This window comes from Hyaena hyaena, unplaced genomic scaffold (assembly GCF_003009895.1).
Source record: "Hyaena hyaena isolate Hyena2069 unplaced genomic scaffold, ASM300989v1 scaffold_13, whole genome shotgun sequence".
In the NCBI taxonomy this organism is placed as follows: domain Eukaryota; kingdom Metazoa; phylum Chordata; class Mammalia; order Carnivora; family Hyaenidae; genus Hyaena; species Hyaena hyaena.
The window spans coordinates 7,084,414-7,105,562 of NW_024080645.1; the positions used below are offsets into that span (position 1 = coordinate 7,084,414).

The 21,149-nt window shown below is 65.1% G+C and overlaps 1 protein-coding gene across 1 annotated transcript in view; it reads left to right on the plus strand.

Annotated features, from left to right (window-relative positions):
* The window catches only part of ADAMTS7 (ADAM metallopeptidase with thrombospondin type 1 motif 7), a 36,365-nt gene that overhangs the window by 12,523 nt on the left and 2,693 nt on the right, over positions 1 to 21,149 (plus strand). The window contains exons 7-22 of the mRNA XM_039216794.1: positions 611 to 760; positions 1,739 to 1,882; positions 10,341 to 10,485; positions 11,080 to 11,172; positions 11,497 to 11,642; positions 12,284 to 12,453; positions 12,587 to 12,720; positions 13,344 to 13,464; positions 14,410 to 14,654; positions 15,032 to 15,173; positions 17,071 to 17,197; positions 17,477 to 17,690; positions 17,937 to 19,181; positions 19,753 to 19,905; positions 20,133 to 20,306; positions 20,409 to 20,925. Of these exons, the coding sequence (XP_039072725.1) occupies positions 611 to 760; positions 1,739 to 1,882; positions 10,341 to 10,485; positions 11,080 to 11,172; positions 11,497 to 11,642; positions 12,284 to 12,453; positions 12,587 to 12,720; positions 13,344 to 13,464; positions 14,410 to 14,654; positions 15,032 to 15,173; positions 17,071 to 17,197; positions 17,477 to 17,690; positions 17,937 to 19,181; positions 19,753 to 19,905; positions 20,133 to 20,306; positions 20,409 to 20,925 (3,920 nt within the window). The remainder of the gene's footprint in view (positions 1 to 610; positions 761 to 1,738; positions 1,883 to 10,340; positions 10,486 to 11,079; positions 11,173 to 11,496; positions 11,643 to 12,283; positions 12,454 to 12,586; positions 12,721 to 13,343; positions 13,465 to 14,409; positions 14,655 to 15,031; positions 15,174 to 17,070; positions 17,198 to 17,476; positions 17,691 to 17,936; positions 19,182 to 19,752; positions 19,906 to 20,132; positions 20,307 to 20,408; positions 20,926 to 21,149) is intronic.

Below are 21,149 nucleotides of genomic sequence, written 5' to 3' on the forward strand. Positions count from 1 at the left end.
TGACCCGCAGGAGGGGGACGGCGCGGCCCTGCCCCCGGAGCCCGTGTTAGGGGAGAGCTCGCACTTTGGCTGGAGCCTGATTTCGGTCAGCATTTGGGGAGCTCTTGTGGGTCTTCATGGAACCATCAGAAACAGGACCCGTGCCCCCCGACCCAGTGCCCCCCGACCCCGTGCCCCAGGTGCTGGCGTCAGGGATGACAGAATGGGAAACCACAACCAGGAAGTGGACGCAGGTGCAGCCCTCAGACTGCTCCAACATCACCAGGTGTCCCTGCCTGCGTGTGCGTGCGTGTGTGCGTGCGTGTGTGTGGCTTATGCACTTTTACCGCACGTGTGGGTTCCTGCCTCCACCTCCACAGTATGGAGACAGGTTCCCTGGAAGCAGCTCTGGGCCGGGTTTCCCAGCCAAGACCCCTCCCCCTCCTCCCTGCAGATCTGTTCTGAAGCAGTCCTCCTCCTCCCTCCCTCCTCCCCTCCCCTCCCCTCTCTCCTCCCCTCCCCTCCCCCTACTCCCTGCAGATCTGTTCTTGAAGCACTCCTGGCCATCTAGGCTTGGGTTGGCCTGGCACCGGGCCGGGTCAGCCTGAGGGCCACTTCTCTCTGTGCGCAGGAAGGACCTGTGTGCGGCCATGAACCGGCCCTGTGAGACCCTGGGCCTGTCCCACGTGGCGGGCATGTGCCAGCCGCACCGCAGCTGCAACATCAACGAGGACACGGGCCTGCCGCTGGCCTTCACGGTGGCCCACGAGCTCGGACACAGGTACCGCCCCACCCCTGCTCCCGCACTAACGACCCAGCTTCCCTGACAACCCGGGGTCACCAGGCAGCTGGGCCACGGGCCCCAGGACCCCAGGGAAGCAGGCCTGGGCTTGGCCCCGTGCCGCCCCCGCGCCCTCCCCGCGCCCTCCCCGCCCGCAGCCAGGCTGCTCCCCTGTCAGATGTGGGGAGGCCCACGCGGGTGCCGGGGGGCTGGCTCCGACCAAGTCCTGGCTGACACGGGGTCGAGACGGCCAGAAAGTCACTGCCGTCTTTGGCTGTCCCTCCGCGGTGCGCTCCGTGCCTGTGTGGCGCGCGGCCCCCATACCCGCGTTCCTGGTCATTCTGTGACCTCAAGCAGTGCCCTGCCCTCTCTGGTCTTTTGTGTGCCCCTCGTTGATCGAGGAGGTTGGCTCAGGGATGCTCCGGGCCCCCCCGGCTGGCACCTCTGCACGAGGCGTTTGGCCCACAGAGACCTGTTGGTCAGAGGTGTCAGGTCATCGTTCACGTGCTCTCGCTTCCTTGAGTGACCGCCCCAGATCTGCCGTTCCCCGGCTTGTGACCTCCGCCAGTTCCTGGGCGTCTCTGGGCCTCCCCGGAGGACTGGGCGAGATGGGGTTTCAGAAGGCGCTTAGCATGGCATCTGGCGTGCAGTTAGCGCTGAGCACGGAGCATCTCCCTCTCCTTCCCCAGGGCGGGGTCCCGGGCACTCTCTGGGCACACTCCTCATCCTAGTGCACAGAAGGGACCCGGGTCCTTCCCTGCCGGTCCCCGTGCGATTGTGGGGGCAGCTGTCGCCCCCCCATGCCCGCGGCTTGTCACTGCGGGTACCCCTCAGGCTCGGGAGGCCGTCCCGCCCGCACTGGGTTCGGGAGGCTGAGGCTCTGAGAGGCGTCGGCCCCGCAGGCCGCACGGGGTTTGGAGGCAGAGCCGCCCGTGGCCCCGTGGCTCACCGGCCCCCGGGGCCTGTGCTCTCACGCAGTTTTGGGATTCAGCACGACGGAAGCGGCAATGACTGCGAGCCCGTTGGGAAACGGCCTTCCATCATGTCTCCACAGCTCCTGTACGACACCGCGCCCCTCACCTGGTCCCGCTGCAGCCGCGAGTACATCACCAGGTTCCTGGAGTGAGTCGGGGGGGGGGGGGGGGGGGGGGGGCCTGCCCGGTGCCCCCGGAGCTGGGCCGGGGGGGCTGCCCGGTGCCCCCGGAGCCAGGTGCAGAGAAGCACAGGCCCGTCCCCCTGGGCTGGACTGAGAGGTCCCCGAGCCCATATCCATGTCCCACGGCCCCGCAGAAGGGAGAGGGGTCGTGGGGACCTAGGGAGGGGGCTGGGGTCGGGCCCTGGGTTTGGGACAGGACAGAGACCAGTCGGGACACGGCTCAGGCCGCTCGAGGCGCCAAATCTAAAGCCTGTTCTCTCTTTCTCATTCTCGCAGCTGGTGACCGTGTTTTTTGTTTGCTATTTAATGTTGTTCTAAGCAAGAAAAATGTAAAGATTTAAGTTATTAGCACAGAACCTGGCGCAGCGCCAGCTACAAGTACACGAAGGAGGGCGGACTTCGGGCGCGAGGCCCCACGTGACGCGGCCGGGCCCGCAGCCCCGCTCACAGCTGGAAACGTGCGCGGACCGAACGGTTTTATTCCACTTCCCACCCCCGGGCGTTCTCGCGCTGCCCCCGCCCTCGGCTCACGCAGGCCAGAGGTCTAAGGGAAAGGGTCTGGGGGTCGCCCCGTGTCCCCCTCTGCGTCCCCACTTCCAGTGTGTGGGTGCCCGAGACAGGGAGGTAACGCCCATCAACGGGACGACGGGGTTTCTGGGTTGTTCACGCTTCTAGACACGTCCCTGCCTTGTGTCAGGGACACAGAGCACGTGACATCTGAGCAGGTGCTGGTCCCCCGTCAGTGGGCTTCTGGTTCCAGTGTAGACCGGTGCCTTCCAGGCCCTAAAATGGTCCAGCACGGCCCTCCTCCCACCGATTGGGGGTGCTTGTTTCGGGGGAGCAGCTTCTAGAAAAGGTAGGTGGAGGTGGGGCTTGCGTGTTTGGAGTGCCTTCATCCTGCCCTCACTCCGCGTCGGTAGCCTGATGTGACATCGGCTTCAGGCTGCCAGTCACCCCGGTGGCGCTTCAGACGCTTCGTTCCCGGCGCCCGGGCGGCTCAGCAGGTTGAGCCTCTGACTCTTGGTTTCAGCTCAGCTCAGGATCTCACGGTCTGTGAGTTCGAGCCCCACTTTGGGCTCTGTGCCGACAGCATGGAGCCTGCTTGGGAGTCTCTCCCTCCCTCTCTCTGTCTCTGTCTCTCTGCCCCTCCCTTATTTGTCCTTTCAATCCGTGAGCATGGAATGTCTTTCCATTTCTGTGTCTTCTCTTTGGTTCTTTTCAGCAGCGTTTTATAGTTTTCACGTGCAGAAGTTTTTTATCTTGATGAGGTCCCAGTACTTGATTTTTGCTTTTATTTTTGTTGCCTCAAGAGACCTATCTAGGAAGAACATGGCTGATGTCAGAGAAATCACTGCCTGTGTTCTTTCTCCTCTAGGATTTTTTTTTAAAATTTTTTTTTTAATGTTTCATTTATTTCTAGGAGAGAGAGAGACAGCGTGAGCAGGGGAGGGTCAGAGAGAGAGGGAGTCACAGACTGAAACAGGCTCCAGGCTCCGAGCTGGCAGTCAGCACAGAGCCCGACGCGGGGCTCGAACCCACGAACCGCGAGATCATGACCTAAGCGAAAGTCGGACGCTTAACCGACTAAGCCACCCAGGCGCCCCTCTCCTCTAGGATTTTTATGGTTTCAGGTCTCGTGTTTAGGTCCTTAATCCATTTTAAGTTTATTTTTGTGTATGGTCTAAGAAAGCAGTCTGCTCTTTTTTTTTCTTTTTTCAAGTTTATTTGTGAGAGATAGAGAGTAGGCAGGGAGGGGCAGAGAGAGAGGGAGACAGAATCCCAAGCAGGCTCCACATTGTCAGTGCAGAGACCAACTCGGGGCTTGAACTCACGAACCTTGAGATCATGACCTGAGCCGAGATCAAGAATTGGTCACTTAACTGACTGAGCCCCCCAGTCGCCCTGAAAGTGGTCCATGTTTATTTCCCTGCACGTCGCTGTCCAGTCTTCCCAGCACCACTGGGGGAAGAGACTGTCTTTTTCCTATTGTGTATTCTTGCCTCCTTTGTCCAAGATCAGTTGCCCGTATGACTGTGGCTTTGTTCCTGGGCACCTGGCCTTTCCGTCCCGCTCCCTTGACCTGTTTCTATGCCAGCACCGGAGGGTTTGATCCCACAGCCTTGTAACCTACCTTGAGGTCTGGAATTGTGATGCCTCCAGTTCTGTTCTTCGTTTTCAAGGTTGCTTCGCTATTGGGGTCTTTCGTGGCTTCATACACATTTTAGGACTGTGTGTTCCAGCTCTGTGAAAAATGCTGGTGGTGTTTTGACAGGAATTGCATTTAATGTGTAGATTGCTCTGAGGAGTATAGACATTTTAACAGTAGTTGTTCTTCCAATTCACGAGTGTGGAGTGTCTTTCCATTTCTTTGTGGTTTTGTGTCCATCAGTGTTTTATAGTTTCAGAGTACAGACTGTTCACCTCTTTGGTTAAGTTGATTCCTTGCTACTTTATTATTTCAGATTCTGTGTCTCCCTCTCTCTGACCGTCCCCTGCTCACGCTGTATCTCTCTCTCAGATATAAATAAAAAAATAAAAAAAAATTAAAAAAAAACCCAAAAAACCCCAAGGTGACTTGGGGGCCAGTACTCAAGCTGAAATACTTGGGTGGGGGTGGATACTGGGGTCGCCATCTGACGGTAAGAGTCCGTGCAACTTACCTTAACCTCATAAGGAGTTCTTACTCAACCTATGAGTTCAGAAAATGGCTCCCAACAGATTTTGTATCCTGAGATTTCCCGAATTAATATATCAGTTCCAGTAGACTTTTGGTGAAGTGGCTCGGGTTTTCTACGTATAGTATTACATCATCTGCAAATACTGAGTGTTTTACTTCTTCTGGGCCAATTCAGATTCTTTTAATTTCTTTTCCATGTCTGATTGCTGCGGCTTCATCCAGGACTTTGCTGGATGAAGGTGGTGAGAGTGCACATCTTTGTCCTGTGCCTGATCTTAGAAGGAAAGCTCTTCGTGTTTCGTCATCGAGGATGATGTTAGCTCTGGGTTTTTCACATACGGCCTGTATCACGGCGAGGGACGTCTTCTAAGCCTGCTTTGTCGAGGATTTTTCTCATGAATGGATGTTGTATTTTGCCAAATACTTTTTCTAGGTCTATTGAAAGGATCGTATGGTTTTTATCCTTTCTCTTGTTCACATGATTATCATGTCGATTGATTTGTGAATCTTGCAATGCAGAAATAAATCCCAGCTGATTGTAGTGAATGATTTTTTAAAGATATTGCTGGATTCCGTTTGCAACCATTTTATTGAGAATTTCTGCATCCACGTTCATCAGGGATACTGGCCTGTCATTCTCTTTTTCTGTGGTGTCTTTGTCTGGTTTTGGTATCGAGGTATAATGCTGGCTTCGTAGGATGAATTTGGAGGTTTTCCTTCTTAATTTTTTGGAACAGTTTGAGAAGGAGAGATGTTAACTCTTCTTTAAGTGTTGGTAGAATTCGCCTGTGAAGCCATCTGGTGCTGGACTTTTGTTTGATGGGCGTTTTTTATTCCTGATTGTTTCTTTGCTGGTGATTGGTCTGTTCAAGTTTTCTATTTCTTTCTGATTTTTTGGGTGGGGGGAGGAGGTTATATGTTTCTAGGAATTTATCCATTTTTTCTATGTTGTTTACTGTGTTGGCATTTAGGTTTTCATAATTACAATCCTTTGTATTTTGGTGGAGTCCGTTGTTACTTCTCTTTCATTTCTGATTTTGTTCGTTTGAGTCCTTTCTCCTCTCCTCCCTCCCCCTGCCTCTCTCTGTCTCTCTCCCTCCTTGTCTCTGACTCTCTCAGTCTTTCTCATTGGTTCGATAAGTCCAGCTACAGGCATATCAATTTGGTCGATCCTTGCAAAGAACCTGAGCTGTGCTACTGGTTGTTGTTGTTTTTTTAATGTTTATTGTATTCATTTTTTCTCTAATCCTTATTCTTTCCTTCCTTCTGCCGGTTCGGGGTTAGTTTGTTCTCTGGCTCCTTCACGGGTTAGGTGAGCTTATTTCTCGTGCTGCCCCAGGCCTGCCCCAGACCTGCTCCTCCTTCTGGGGCTCTTCAACCTTCAGCTGCTTTCTTCTGTTTGGAGGTTTTACTTTTTTTTACTGAGTTTTACCTTTTTCCTGGGCAGCATCCACATGTCCGCCCTCCTGTTAGGTTTTTTCTACTGTTGCTGTAGCTTCCTGGCTTCCTCGTTCACCGAATGCGCCTTCTTACTGTCACGTTTCCGCCATTTCCTCTTTTCTTCCTGAGGTTATTCCTTGGATGGATTTAACCGTTTTCTTCAGCTCCCTGCAGTCTTTTTATTTAATTTTTACGTATATATATTTTTTAATGTTTTCTTTATTTCTAGGAGAGAGAGAGACAGCGTGAGCAGGGGAGGGTCAGAGAGAGAGGGAGTCACAGACTGAAACGGGCTCCAGGCTCTGAGCTGGCAGTCAGCACAGAGCCCGACGCGGGGCGTGAACCCACGAACCGCGAGATCATGACCTAAGCGAAAGTCGGACGCTTAACCGACTGAGCCCCCCAGGCGCCCCTTTTTATTTAATTTTTAAAAATCTGTCACATTAGGAGCGCCTGGGGGGCTCAGTAGGTTAAGCATCCGACTCTTGGTTTCAGTTCAGGTCAGGATCTCACGGTTTGTGAGTTCAAGGCCTGTGTCGGGCTCTGTGGTGACAGCGTGGAGCCTGCTTGGGATTCTCTCTCTCCCTCTCTCTCTAAAAAACAAAACCGCAACTTTCACGTTAAAGGAGGCATAAAACTGGCTGGGCTTCCTGTCACACATGGGAGGGGGCGCGGGGACGCTGGTTGGCGGGCGTTTCTGAGTCCTTGCAGGGGACTGGCCGGGGTGTGGCTGTGTCCTCGGGAGGTAGTCACATACCAGTGTCTAGAGTCCTTTTTTGGAGCGGGTCTGTTTCCCCAGAGAGGAATCTCTCATCCTGTCCTGGGAGTGTAGTCCCGGGGGTGGGGGGGGGGACTTAGATTTGTCCCCATCTCTGTAGGTCACCCTGGGCCAGATCCCCTGGTTCACTCTCTTCGGAAAGTGGCCCCGGCCCTCTGCAGGCGGCCACACAGCATCGGGGGGCTGGTGTGGGGTGTCGTCTCCTGTCCCCAGGCCTGCTGGCGCCCCAGCCTCCGTGGCTTGCCGGGGCCCTGAGCCTGAGCCTTTCTGGGGCTCTGCCTGGGGCGGTTTCTCACTGCGGGACTCGGCCGCCAGCTCAGCCACGGCTTGCCATCCGCTTTCCAGCTCCAGGGTTTTGCTCGCATGCTTCATGCGCCGTCGCCACCTGCCCCTTGGCCTCTGTCCCTGTGGACCTGTGCCTCCTTCACTCCTTTGCTGTCACCCTACTGGGCTGCTGGGAGGGAGTGGAGAGCAATCGGCCAGGTTCTTCTAGAAGTTGCTTGCTGTGGGGTTTAGGTGGGTGTGGGCAGGGGCTCCAGCCCCCGACAGAGGATGGATTGCGGGGGTGAGGGAAGTGGCGGAGGGGGGTCGTGGGTGACGGTGAGGGCCTGGACTCCGGCCCCGGCTTTTCCTTGTGTTGACGGATGTGTTACGTGGGGCCCGTGATGGGCCTGCCTCGGGGCTGGCTGTGGGGGGTTGGCCTGCAGACGGGTCAGCGTCTGGCACATGGGTAGCATCCGGTGCTTGCTAACTGCTGTCACGACTTCTGAGCCGTAGAGAACACGGTCCTGAACGAGCACAGGAGCCTGGGCGTGTGGGTCAGGCCTGAAAACCACCCCAGGGGCGGGTCTCCTGCCCCAACGTGGGGGCAGAGAATCAGGACGGGCTGGAGGATGCGCCACTTGTTCCCAGGGGTCCCCACCCAGCGAGCCCCCACACCCCTGCGCCCTGCCTCCAGGATGGACGAACTCGGGTCTCTGTGCCTTCAGCTACTCGACTGCGTGAGGGACTTGGCTTGGGGCCTGGGGTGAGGGGTGGGGCGAGCAGGCCGGAGCCTGGGCACGGAGACGCGCTGCAGGGGGAGACGGCCAGAGAGCGGCGAACCCGCGGTGGAGGCTGCCGGGGGCTCACCCCTGAGGGCCGGCTCTGCTCCTGCCTCTCCAGCCTGGAGGCCCAGGAAGGGTGGCAGGAGGGGGCTCACGTGGCAGGCGGGGACCAGCCTGTCTTCAGCCCCTCTGCCTGCCGTGTCCTTGCGGGGCATCGGATGGGCTCCACTCCCTGGGGTTGGGGCAGAACGAACAAGACGCACGGACGGTGCCAGGTGGGCTCAGGCCGTGCTCCCTGGACGTGGGGGAGGCTCCGTGGCGCCCACAGGCCCCTAGTTTCTCCCTGGACTGGAAGGTCCTCGGCCCCGCCCGCAGCCGCGGGTGTGCGTCCGCAGTGCGAGGAACCCGGCGGAGAGCTGGCCGCTGCTGCCGTGTCTTTCCCAAGCACATGCCGCTATGTGCACCTTGGTGGCTCCGGGCCCCACGGGCAGCCTCGGCCTCCTGTGGCGGAGGGTGTGAAGGCCCAGGGAGGGTGAGGGATGGCCCAGGCCACGCGGCCTCTGGAGCTGGGCAGGGACCCGCATTTGGGGTTCCGACTCCCCGTCAGCACTTAGGCCTGAATATGGCCCTGATTCTGGTGCTGGGTCCTGCGAGGGTCCCCAGCACCCCACCCCCTCGCACACGGATAGAATGGACCAGATGGGCTCTTGTCACCCCAGCTGCCCAGCCCACAGGACCTGACACATGGTGGGTTCCAGCCAGGAAACCGCCCGAGGGTGCCCTGGGGCTGCTGTTGTGGCGTTGGGGTGCGATAGGCCGCAAATTGGAGGAGCCCCCAGGCCGGGTCTGCGTGAGAGCGGGGGGGGGGGTGTGGAGGGGGAGCCCTCCTAGCCCATATCCTGAATTGTGGGACAGAAGGAGTCCCAGGTCCCGGGGCCATGCTGACCCTGCCCCCCACCCTGCCCCCGCCCCCTGCCCCCGCCCGCGTCCCCTGCCCTCAGCTGATGCTTTGCCCCAGGGCATAGGCCCAGGGAGCCGCAGACCAAGGTCAGCAGTGGGAACACTGCCCTCTCTCTGCCAGGGCTCAGCTGCCGGATTTGAACTTACGTTGGGGTGAAGTATTTGAGGTCAGGCTTATGGACAGAGGGGAGGAGCCGTGCCCCCGGCAGCCCAGCAAACGGGCGTGTGTGGCCACTGGCAGCCTGGGCCTGGCCCTCCAGTGTGACCCAGGGCAAGGGACACTGTGCCTTGGGCCTTGCGCATGTGAGGAGGGGACTAGATTCCTCCCAGGGTGTTTGAGGAGCAAGCCAGGGCCTGGCCTGTGGCCACAGCAGGGAGACGACCAGGCCCCACTTGACAGAGTCTGTTTTCCACTAGCACAGGGGGTCCTGGTGACTTGGGGGGAGGGGTCCCCAGGACCCCGTGTTCACTGCGGCTCTGGGTGGAGTTGGGGAACTTAGGAGACCCCCGACCCCCTGCAGCCCCCGAGGCTGCCCGCCTCCAGCCTCTCCCCAGACCGGTGCGTGTGCTGGCCTGCTTCCCTCTCCCAGCCTGTCCCCACCCTGTGGTGTCTCCTCTGTGCGTCCCCACCAGACCCCAGCACCCACCCCCTCTGGCCCTCTGACCCTAACCAGGACGCTCCACTCACCTGCCCCCTGCCCCCGCCCCCGGTACCGCCTGCCGCCCAGCACCTCAGGCTGGAGGGCTTCTGCCTCCCCCGCCCAGGCCGGCTGCTGCCCTTCGTCCCAGCCACTGCTGCCCTGAGGGAGCCCCTGACCCCTTTCCGACTCCTGCGCGGTGGCTGGGAGCCCCGGGCTGGTCAGTTGGTGTGCGGGGCTGGCGAGGGTGGCGGGATGGTCCCTGGCCTCGAGGCCGCAGCTGTGCAAGAGGGGCCTGTGGAGAGCTGGGCCCGGGGACCTTCCTGCTCCCTGCGTGGCATCAGGGCAGCCTGGGTGCCCTGTGCTGCCGGGGAAGCTGCAGAGGGGAGGCAGGAGAGGGAGGGACAGGCAGGCAGGGCGGCCCTGGTCTCAGGCTGTGGTCCCCGAGGGAGCCCCCAGATCTCAGCCTGGGGTGGGGCCGCCGTGTCAGCTCTGAAGTGATGCTCTCCAGATCCCTGACTGATGACTGAAGGGGCCCAGGCCCCATGCGGAGGGGTGGAGGCTGCGGGAGGCTCAGAGCTGGGCCTCGAGGGGTGGGTGGGCTGGAGGCTTCTGAGGCCGGGCCTTTGTGCTGGAGAGAGTCTTCGGGGGAGAGTGTTGAGCACCGGGGCCCTGGGGGCGGGGCCAGTTGGTTGGCCAGGAGACCCGGAGGGGGCAGGAGGGCCCGAATGCTGGGCTGGGGGCCCGGGGTGGGCAGGGGTGGGCAGGGGTGGGCAGGGAGGCTGCAGTTTTCCCGCAGGTTCAGTGCTCTTTCTCACCCCTCCCCCCCGAGGCGTCCCTGATGGGCGTCTCAGGCTGTCCCCCGTCCCCCTCCCATCTCTGCAGCCGGGGGTGGGGCCTGTGCTTGGACGACGCGCCCACCAAGGATGTCATCGACTTCCCCTCGGTGCCGCCCGGGGTTCTCTACGACGTGGGCCACCAGTGCCGCCTCCAGTACGGGGCCTATTCCGCCTTCTGTGATGACATGGACGTGAGTGTGGGCGCGGGGGGGGGGCGGGGGCGGGGGCGGGGGGGGCGGGCGTCCCCCGCAGCCTGCAGCGCTGCGGCGCCTGCACTGGCCCGCACCTCACACGTGATGCTGGGAGACTCCAGGCATGTGGGATCCGCTCCGGGGGCCACACACCCGGCTCTGAATTCCGGGTGGACCATTTGCCAACTGTGCGGCCTTCGTGAGCCCCTCACCTCCCAGGGCCGGGTTAGAGGAGGCAAAATACAGCCCACGCTGCGTGGCCCTGGGGGAGACCCTCCGGAAGTTAGAGTGGCCTCGTTAGAGACCCCAGGCTTGGGGGGGGCGGGGAGGTCTTTCTAAGGGAGTGGGCGGGGCTTGGAGAGGTGGGCGGGGCTTGGAGAGGTGGGCGGGGCTTGGAGAGGTGGGCGGGGTGGGGGCGGGGTGGGGCGGGGCTGGAGGCCCCCAGCACCACCTGGTTGGGAGAAGATGGGAGGGGCCCCTCTGGGAATCCCATCTGCAGCCCCCCAGCCTGTGCCCGCCCCACGCAGGGTGGTAAGGGGTGGCGGGCGGAGGCAGCAGGGAGGGGTGAGGGCATGGCCGATGTCCTCCCTGCAGAATGTCTGCCACACGCTCTGGTGCTCCGTGGGGACCACCTGTCACTCCAAGCTGGATGCAGCTGTGGATGGCACCAGGTGTGGGGAGAGCAAGGTAGGGGCGCCAGGTGGGGGAGGGGGGGAGGGGGGCTCCCGCTGTGCCCATCTCTGCAGGCAGCCTCTGCTCACACGAGCTCAGGCTCTTGGAGCCCCAGCCTCTCTGCCCCGCCCCGCCCCGCCCGCACACTGGAGGGGGCGCAGCCCTGCTCCCCCAGAGTCAGCACGTGGCCTGTTCCTCCCGCGCCTCCACCGTGGGGCCCGAGGAGGGGGCCGCCTCGCGCCTGCCGCCGTCTCCCCGGGCCCCAGCTGCCGCCGTCTCCCCAGGGCGGGGGTGACTGACCGGCCTGGGTGCATTTCTCCGCCTCACCTGTCTCGGCAGTGGTGTCTGAACGGGGAGTGCGTCCCCGTCGGCTTCCGGCCTGAGGCTGTGGACGGCGGCTGGTCCGGCTGGAGCGCCTGGTCCACGTGCTCGCGGAGCTGCGGTGTGGGTGTGCAGAGGGCCGAGCGGCAGTGCACGCAGCCTGTGTGAGTGCGGCCGGGGGCGCCCAGGGCGCGGGGCTGGGTCCTGAGCTGAGTGAGACCGCAGGGGCCTGGCCCTGTCCCAGCCTCCTGCTCTCCAAACGTCGCCATGGAGGCTGTGCCCAGAGCACCGAGGGCCGCCTTGGCTCACCCCTAGGGGGTCCTGGAGGCCAGCAGAGTCCCCACCGCTGACCCCACTGCAGAGAGGGGAACACCAAGGCCCAGCAGGGCAGTAACTGGCCAGAGGGAGGCAGGAGAGGGCAGGGCTTAAGAGCTTAGAACCTGGACCATAGATCAGGCTCAAGTCTGTCCACCCCTCCTCTGGGCCTCAGTTTCTGGGGAAATCGTACTCTGGGGTGACCACAGGGCTCTTACTGGCATCTGAGGCCCAGGTGGGTCTGAGACAGCTCTGGGGACGGCTGGTCGGCACGCAGGGATGCTGTGCGTCCTGGGGCTGGTGACCCCATCCCTCCGGGCCTCGGTTTCCCCTCCTGACATCAGGTGATCTGAAGATTCAGGCGAGGCCAGCCAGCGGGAGCGCAGACTGAGGGGCTGGCCCAGCGGGTGCGGGACGTGGAGCCAGCCCCGTCCAGGGCCCCGGCCCAGGCGCTGCGAGCTCACTCGGCCCCACCCGGCTCTCCCCGCAGGCCCAAGTACAAGGGCAGGTACTGTGTGGGCGAGCGGAAGCGCTTCCGTCTGTGCAACCTGCAGGCCTGCCCCCCCGGCCGCCCCTCCTTCCGCCACGTCCAGTGCAGCCACTTTGACGCCATGCTCTACAAGGGCCAGCTGCACACCTGGGTGCCCGTGCTCAACGATGGTGAGTCCTGCCCCCGAAGGGAGGCGCCCCACCCCTGCCCGGCCGCGCGGTCCCAGGACCTCCAGCCTGCCCCTGACACGGGGTGCGACCCCCGCCCTGGCCGTGCCTCACGGCTCCCCCCTCGGGCCCCCAGCCAGCCCCTGTGAGCTGCACTGCCGGCCCTCCAACGAGTACTTTGCTGAGAAGCTCAGGGACGCCGTGATCGACGGCACCCCCTGCTATCAGGGCCAGCCCGGCCACGACCTCTGCATCAACGGCATCTGCAAGGTGTGCCTGACCGGAGGGGCGTCTCCCACGCTGGCTCCCCCGGGGTCCCTCCTGGTTCCCTTCGGGCCCCCTCCCCGGGCTGGCCCCCGTCAGCAAAGACAGCCCCTGGCCCCCCGGGCCCTGGAGCCCCTCACAGGCGGGCCTCGCACCCCCAGCTCCTGCACTGTGGCCCTCCCCCCTCCTCCCTGCCCGCTGACAGAGCCTCTGAAGCTCGGCCTGCAGCTGCATAGCCCCCGCGGGGAGACCAGAACCCGGGTCAGCCTCCTGCTGGCTGAAGGGCCCCAGGCAGTGGTATCCTCTGTGATAGAAAGTGGCCAATCCGGCATCCCTGTCGCTGGGTCCAGTGAGGTCACTGCAGGGACACGCAGGGCTCCGAACAGCACGGGGCTCTTCCCCGCCCGTGTCCCAGCCGCTGTCCCCTACTCTAGCCAGCTCCCGTCCACACTGGGGGCCCCTGGGGGTCAGTGCCCCAGCGGCTGTAGGTCTTTGTGGGAGTCCCCCTCTTGTGCCTCGTCCCTCTCAGCAGGGCGTCACTGCATGTGGGGACCCCTCTGTGTCACACTGGGGGGCCGGGGAGGCCTGTGGCCGGGCAGGCACTAGGGCGTACCTCCCGCGTGTTCCAGAACGTGGGCTGTGACTTCGAGATCGACTCGGGTGCCGTCGAGGACCGCTGTGGCGTGTGCCATGGCAACGGCTCCACCTGCCACACCGTGAGCGCGACCTTCGAGGAGTCTGAGGGCCTGGGTACGCGGGGGGGGGGGGGCGCTAACTTGGCAGCCCTTCCTGGTCTCCCTGAGGCCCTGCCCTGGCCCCCGGGGCGCACACCCAGGCGGGAGACCTGAGGCAGGGAGACCATGCACCTCTCAGGCGTCAGGCCCCTTGGCCCAGACGCGGGGACGTGTCCTCAGGGGGTCCTGCTGACCCGGGGACCCCGGGTTGGCTGATGAGGCTTATGGGGGGCGCCAGCCCTTTCAGAGACTGCTGCCTTCTTGTGAGGCTTCAGATAGTGCCACCCCTCACCTCCGGTGTGAGTGCCAACTGTGTGCCGGGTGAGGGGGTGTGGAGGTGAGGAAGGAGGTCCTGACCCCGAGAGGTCAGGGGAGACTTCCTGGAGGAGGGGGCAATTTAGCTGGTGGATGAAAGACGCCAGCGAGATGGGAGAGGCGTGGCACACAGGAAAGAGCCGGGTCTGTCAGAGCCCCACGGGGCCTCTCGGTGGGGGGGCCTGTAAGGGGCAGGGCCCCCAGCACGGGCCCGGGATGCTCTGACCGCAGAGCCCCATCCGTGCCCCAGCAGAACCCCCCAGCGAGTTCCTTCATCTGTCTGGGCCTCCGTTTCCTCGTCTGTCAGGCGGGGGTGACAGCCCGTGTCCCCGGGCGAGGCTCAGAGTCGGTGAAGGAACAGGAACAGGCTGGGTGGCAGCGTGGAGGGTGTCCCGGGGGAGGCCCAGCCTTGTGACACGGACGCCGCCTGGGTCTCCAGGAGACGGGGGGGCGGCGTGGGTCACAGGGTTTGAGGAGCCCTTCTGAGGTTAGGTGACCTGGGACACACGGAAGTCTGCCTCCCGGGGGGGCTCGGGACCCTGGCTGGCGGTGGGGCCTCACCGTCTGCAGGCTGCGCCGAGCGGGAAGGGGGGTGAGGGAGGGGACAGCGAGCCCTCTGAGCCTCCGCACACCCCCAGGCCAACAGGGTATGTGGACGTGGGGCTGATCCCGGCTGGCGCCCGCGAGATCCACATCGAGGAGTTGGCCGAGGCCGCCAACTTCCTGGCCCTGCGGAGCGAGGACCCGCACAAGTACTTCCTCAACGGGGGCTGGACCATCCAGTGGGGCGGCGACTACCTGGTGGCGGGCACCACCTTCACGTACGCGCGCACAGGCAACTGGGAGAACCTCACGGCCCCCGGCCCCACCGACGAGCCTGTCTGGATCCAGGTGCCCGCCTCCCGGGCCCCAGGGCGGGAAGCAGAGGTGGGCTCTGGGGGGTCCAGCGCCCCCTGGCCCCTGCCCCCTGCCCCCGGCCCCCGCCCCCCAGCCCCCGCCCCCGCCCCCGCCCCCTGCCCCCTGCCCCCTGCCCCCTGCCCCCTGGCGGGACAAAGCCCTGGACCTCTGCCTCGGCTCCCCCGTCTCCAGGACGGCCCCACAGTGTAGCCCCAGATCCCAGAGGTGGCTGGGGCTGGATCCTATCCGATGGTCGCTCTGGGCAGGTGGTGGATGCCTTGCACTCAAGGGGCCCCTGGGTGGGTGGCGGGGACCCCGGGTGGGTGGCGGGGACCCCTCGTGCTCACAGTGCCCCTGCCCACCTGCCTCAGCTGCTCTTCCAGGAAAACAACCCCGGGGTGCGCTACGAGTACACCATCCACAGGGAGGCGGACGGCCACGGCCACGGCCAGGCGCCCGAGTTCTCCTGGAGCTATGGGCCCTGGAGCAAGTGCACCGTCACCTGTGGCACAGGTGAGGAGAGGGTGGGAGCGGTGCCCGGCTTCAGCCTCCAGCTCGCTGCTTGCCGCGGGTGCCCGGGCGAGAGGCCGGCACAGGACCCGCCCCGTGCGGAGCGCCCTGTGTCCCAGCTGCTGGCACTCTGTCCCCAGAGACGTGCCGGCTGCCTCTCCTGCTCTCACTGCCCAGCCGGGCGCTCGCCCATACCTGCACCCCACCCCCCCCAGTCCCGCCTGGGTCCTTCCCTCCTCCACCTCCTCCTTCCTGGGAGGCCCAGAGCCTCCCCTTCCGGCCCCGGCCCCGGGGGGGCTTCCCCAGGGAGGACGGAGAGGAGGAGGGAGGGTAGGGAGGAGCGTGTCCCCACCCCGGCTCTGAGCCTCTGGGCCCAGGGGCCCGTTCCCCACACGGCAGTCATTTCTTCCAACTGTACGAGGCGTGTGATGGCGTCGCTGACTCCCCGCCCCGTGGCCCCGTGGCCCCGTGGCCCCCACTGCTCCCCGTGTGCAGGGGTCTCCGTGTCAGAAGTCTGGACAGACAGCTGAACGTTCCTCTTTTGTATTTTTTTATTTGGAGAGACAGCACGAGCTGGGGAGGGGTGGGGGGCGGGGAGAGAGAAGCCCAAGCAGGCTCCGCAGTGTCAGCCCAGAGCCCGATTCGGGGCTCAAACCCATGAACCGTGAGATCACAACCTGACCTCAAGTCAGAAATTGGGTACTCAATCGACGGAGCCACCCAGGCGCCCCTCAAACGTTCCTCAAAACGCTTGTGCGACGATAAAGGGAAAACCCGCCGACAGAAACCAGGCAGAAATGTTCAAAAGCTGTTAACGGTGTCCTGCCCCCGATAAGCATCTTTACGTCCACAGGGGTGAAAGCAAACGTGTTAGACAAACGGGCCCCTGGGGCGTGGCCTCAGCCAGCAGCTGCCTCCCCGGCGTGTGGGGGGATGTGTGGCTCCAGGCACTGGGGTCCTGGCCGGTGGCGGCTGGAGCACAGCGCATGGGGGCAGGTGGCCCGGGGTGCCCTTAGGGACCCTGGACCTTTCTCCACATCTGTGCGTCCCCCTCACGTGTGTCAAGGTGGTCCCTCCCCCTTCCTGGGGTCCAGGCAGGAAGAAGGAAAGGGTGAGGGGTGACCCCCAGGGGAGGGGCTTGTGTTCTTTCCTCCCTGGAAGGACTCTGCCCAGAGCTCCCTTGCACACGGGGACTCCCGTGGGGGTGGGGGGGTGTCCTCGGCAGGCCCGCACAGAGACCAGAATTCCATCAGGGGAGGGGGAGCAGACGGGGGACAGAAGGCTCGGGCCGAGGGAGGCAGGGGTGAAGCAGAGCCCGCTGGAGGGTCCTGCCACCGGACACGGCGTGGGTTCTGTGTCAAGGGGAGCAGCACAGTCGTGCAAAGCCCCAGAGGCCGGCGGTGGCTGGGGCAGAACGGTGACAAAGGCAGTGTGGGGCTCCTGGGCTGGAGAGGGGTGTCCGCTCGGGGGTCTGGGGGCTTCCTCTCCGCCTTTTCTGTGCGCTGACCCTGCTGGGAGGCGAGGCTGGGTTCGCACGGCCACGGCCGCGTGCTCCCCTCACGTGCTGGTTTCGGGACGGTGGTCATTGTTCCTCCCATTCACAGATGAAGATACTGAGGTTCAGAGAGGCCGGGTGAGCTGCCCAAGGCCTCGCAGCTAGGAAGCCAAGGGGCTGGCTCAACCCCACGAACCTCCGTGCTCTGGGCCCCGTCTAGGGCCGGAAGGGAAGGCTGGGAGGCCAGCGACGAGGGTCATGAGGCCTTGTTCTGGGAGGTTCTAGAACGGGTGTCGGGGAGAGGGCTCTAGCAGGGGTCTCTGGGAGGGGGTCTAGCGGAGCAGGTATGGCCTCGTCCCCGGTGCGGGGCCGCCGGGCCCAGGCTGAGTCCTCGCGTCCCCCCAGGTATGCAGAGGCAGACTGTGCAGTGTACTGAACGCCAGGTGGGGCCCGTGGGTGAGAGACACTGCGACCCCCTGGGCCGGCCGGATGACCGCCAGAGGCCCTGCAGCGAGGAGCCCTGCCCTGCCCGGTGCGCCCACCCTGACCGCTGCCCCCTGCAGGCTCCCGGCCCCGCCACTGACCCCACGTCCCGGGGCCACGGGGGGAGCAGAGGGAGTGGCCGTCCCCACCCCACCCTGGGCCAGCCTAGGACGTCCCTGGCCACTTGGGTTTGGGTCCTGCCTGGCTCCCCCAGGGATGCCCTGTTGGCTGGGCTCCAGGGGCTTGCGGCTCTGGGAAGCTGCCCCCTGGGCTGCGGCCTGACCCGCGGGGACCCCGAGCGCCGCTGACGCGGCCCGTGTGCCCGCAGGTGGTGGGCCGGGGAGTGGCAGGCCTGCTCCCACTCTTGCGGGCCCGGGGGCCTCGCCCGCCGCGCCGTGCTCTGCATCCGCAGCGTCGGGGTGGATGAGCAGAGGGCCCTGGCGCCGCCTGCCTGCCTGCACCTCCCCCGGCCCCCTGCCGAGAGCCCCTGCAACCGCGAGGTGCCCTGTCCCGCCACCTGGGCCGTGGGGAACTGGTCTCAGGTGAGTGTCGGGATGGGGCCCCGGCCCCACCGCCGGTCTCCAGGGAGCCCTCGCCGCCAGGCGCCACGGGCGGAGGGAGGGCGGGGGCCCCAAGGCCTCAGGGACCACGACGCCCCAGTGAGCCACCCCCGCACGCCACGGTCTCCAGCTGGCTGAGGCCTCTGGCTCTGACCCTGGCCGGCAGGCAGGGCGCCCCCGGGCCCCTGCCTCCCTGGCCTGAGCCCCTCTCCACGGCCTCCTCCCCAGTGCTCGGCTACGTGCGGGGACGGCGTTCAGCACCGGAGGGTCCTCTGTACCAATGACACCGGCGTCCCCTGTGATGAGGCCCAGCGGCCGGCCAGCGGGGCACCCTGCTCTCTGCCGCCCTGTCCGCGGGCCCTGGACATGTTGGGCCCCGAGGGCTCGGGCAGCGGCTCCTCCTCCAGCCACGAGCTGCTCAATGAGATCGACTTCATGGCCCCGCACCCGGCCCTGCGCCCCGAGCCCCCCGTGCCGGGCGGCACGGGCAACGCCATCGAGGAGGACCCGGAGCCAGGCCCGCCGGGGCCTGTGTTCGTTGACGATTTCTACTACGACTACAATTTCATTAACTTCCACGAGGACCTCTCCTATGGGCCCCTGGGGGACCCCGCCCCAGACCTGGGAGGTGCAGGGGGCTGGAAGCCCCCACCCCTGAGCAGCCCTGCTGAGCCCCCCGCAGGCACCCCCCTGCCGGCCTCAGAGCCTCCTGGGGCTGAAAAGGAGGGGCCGCTGGGAGATGGGCTCCCTCCCCCTTGGCCCGGCCAGCCTGGCCTCTCCCCGACCCCACCCTCGGAGCAGACCCCTGAGCACCCCCTGGTCAATTCCTCGCCCGAGGAAGACATCCCCGTTGCGGCCCCAGACTTGGGCCCCCCCGGCTCGCCCTGGCCCCCCACTTCAGCCGGGGGCACGGAAACACCAGCTGCTCCTGGGAGCCGAAACGGGCTCCTGGGAGGGGAAGATGGCCAGAGCCGGATGCCCCCTCCGCGGTGGGAGAGGACCAACGAGCTCGAGGAGGAGGAGGAGGAGGAAGAGGGGGGGGGTACCGTCCCCCCCCAGGGGCCCCGCCCCACCTCACCCCCCTTGTCCTCCTCGGGCCCCAGCCGCTCCTCCCCGAGTCCCGACGCAGGATCGCTGTGGACAGCGGGGGCTGGGGCCCGGGAGCCAGCTCTGAGCAGGGCCCCGGGGCCTGTGGACAGCACGCTGGGGCCCAGCGCCGGGGGGGCTCCTGCGCCCCCTCCCCCGCCGAGCGCTCTGCCAGGGACCCGGGGGAGGGACGGCACCCTGGAGCCTGGGCCTCCTGCCCCTTGGACCCCAGAAGCACCAGGAGCCTTCCTCCCGACGGCGCCGGGCTCCGCGGTGCCCACCCTGGCTCAGGCCGGCTCGGCCAGCGGCAGCCGTGTCCCGGAGGCCCAGCCGGACCCCAGCCTGGCTGCCGCGAACGCCAGCTGGGAAGTGGGGAACTGGAGTGAGGTAGGGACCCGGAAACCGAACCCCGCCCATGGGGGGAGGAACGGTGCCCCAGGTCGCGTTCCCTGCGCCCCTGCGGGCGGTCCACCCCACCAGGCCTGTTTCCTGCCCGAGCAGCGGGGTGCTGGGGGGCCCACGTGCCCATCTCTAGAGTCCCCAGAGGCCCTCACTGGCATGGGGGGGCACCGGGTGGGTGGCTGGCACGGATGAGGTCAGCCACGAGCAGCGGCCCTCGCTGCCCAGACAGCGTGGGCGTCCCCACGGTGTCACTGTCCAGGTTCTGTTCACACCCCTGGTTCTGGGTGGGGAGGGATCCAGACTCCCTCCCTCCGTGATTCTGGGGAGCAGTGAGCCTGGTCACAACGGCTGGGTCACCTAGTGGGTCCCCTGGGACTACGCAGAGTGGCTTGTGAGCTTGGGTCTTCACGGTCGTCTTGGGAGGTGGGTGAGGGAGCCCCTTCTGCAGACAGGGAAACTGAGGCCCTGGCTCCACCAGGGTACCCCCAACCCGACCGCGGGGGGCGGCCCCTAGCTGGGGATCTGCCGCCCTCACGGCCCGCGCCCTGGCCCCCAGTGCTCCACCACCTGCGGCCTGGGTGCCGTGTGGAGGCCCGTGCGCTGCAGCTCCGGCCGCGAGGACGGCTGTGCCCCCGAGGGCCGGCCCCAGCCCGCCCGCCGCTGCCACCTGAGGCCGTGTGCCGCCTGGCACGCGGGCAACTGGAGCAAGGTACGCGGGCCCCCGGGGGGTGGGGGGTCCGCGGTTGGGGCAGGCTGGGGAGGCTCCGGGCCGCCGGCCTGTTCCGTCCCCAGCCCCTTCCCTGCGTCGCCCTCGGGACCTCCCTGTCCATCTGTCCCCGGGCTCTCCCTGGGGCTCTCTGCAGAGACCTGCCCCAGCCGGGCGGCGCGGGGCACGTGCAAGTGGGGTGCGTTCACGGCGTGCTCCGTGGCCCGCAGTGCTCCCGCAGCTGCGGCGGAGGGTCCTCGGCGCGGGAGGTGCAGTGTGTGGACACGCAGGACCTCCGGCCCCTGAGGCCCTTCCACTGCCAGCCGGGGCCAGCCATGCCCCCCGCCCGGCGTCCCTGCGGCACCCAGCCCTGCCTCAGCTGGTACGTCTCTTCCTGGAGAGAGGTGAGGCCTGGGGGCGGGGGCGGGGGTGGGGGCGCGGTGGGGAGGGGGCCCTCGGGCCCGGCAGCGCCCTCACCCGGCCCTGTGCCCGTCGCGCCCCTCCAGTGTTCGGAGGCCTGTGGCGGGGGCGAGCAGCAGCGCCTGGTGACCTGCCCGGAGCCCGGCCTCTGCGAGGAGGCCCTGAGGCCCAACAGCACCCGGTCCTGCAACACCCAGCCCTGTACCAAGTGGGTGGTGGGGCCCTGGGGCCAGGTGAGCTGCCCGCGGCCACCGCTCAGGTCTCTGCCCCGGGCTCTCGGTCACCTCATGCGGGTGGTGGCCGGACCAGGTCCCCAGCCGGCTGCTGGGGGAAAGGAAAAGGCACGGGCAGGCTCCCTGGTGAGGAGGGCCCTGCGGGTGGGGTCGTGCGACTCAGTGGTTCGCGGCAGAGGCCCGAGGGGAAGAGCAGACGTGAGTGTTCCGGGAACTGAACTCCGAGGCGGCGGGGGGGGGGGCCGGCCAGACACCTTCCTGCCGGAGCTCGGGGTTCGGGTTCCCCGTCCTTGCTGCACCGGCCAGAGTGACTCTGGGCGGGTGGCTTCACCTTGCTGGGCCTCGGTTTCCTCATCTTCGAAATGGGGGTGTGAGGGTTAACACAACAAGGCCCTCAGTCCAGGGCTCGGCACCGAATGGTAGAGATTAAGCCTATTTTTAGGGCTTTTTAGAACCTCAGACCCCAGTAGATAAAGCCTGACCCTGGAGGAAGGGCCCTCCTTGGGAAGCTGTCTGCCTCCTCTCCTGCCTCCCCCGGGCCGTGGCGGGTCCTCCCCGGCCTTCCTGGGCCCCCGTCAGGTGCACCTCCCGCAG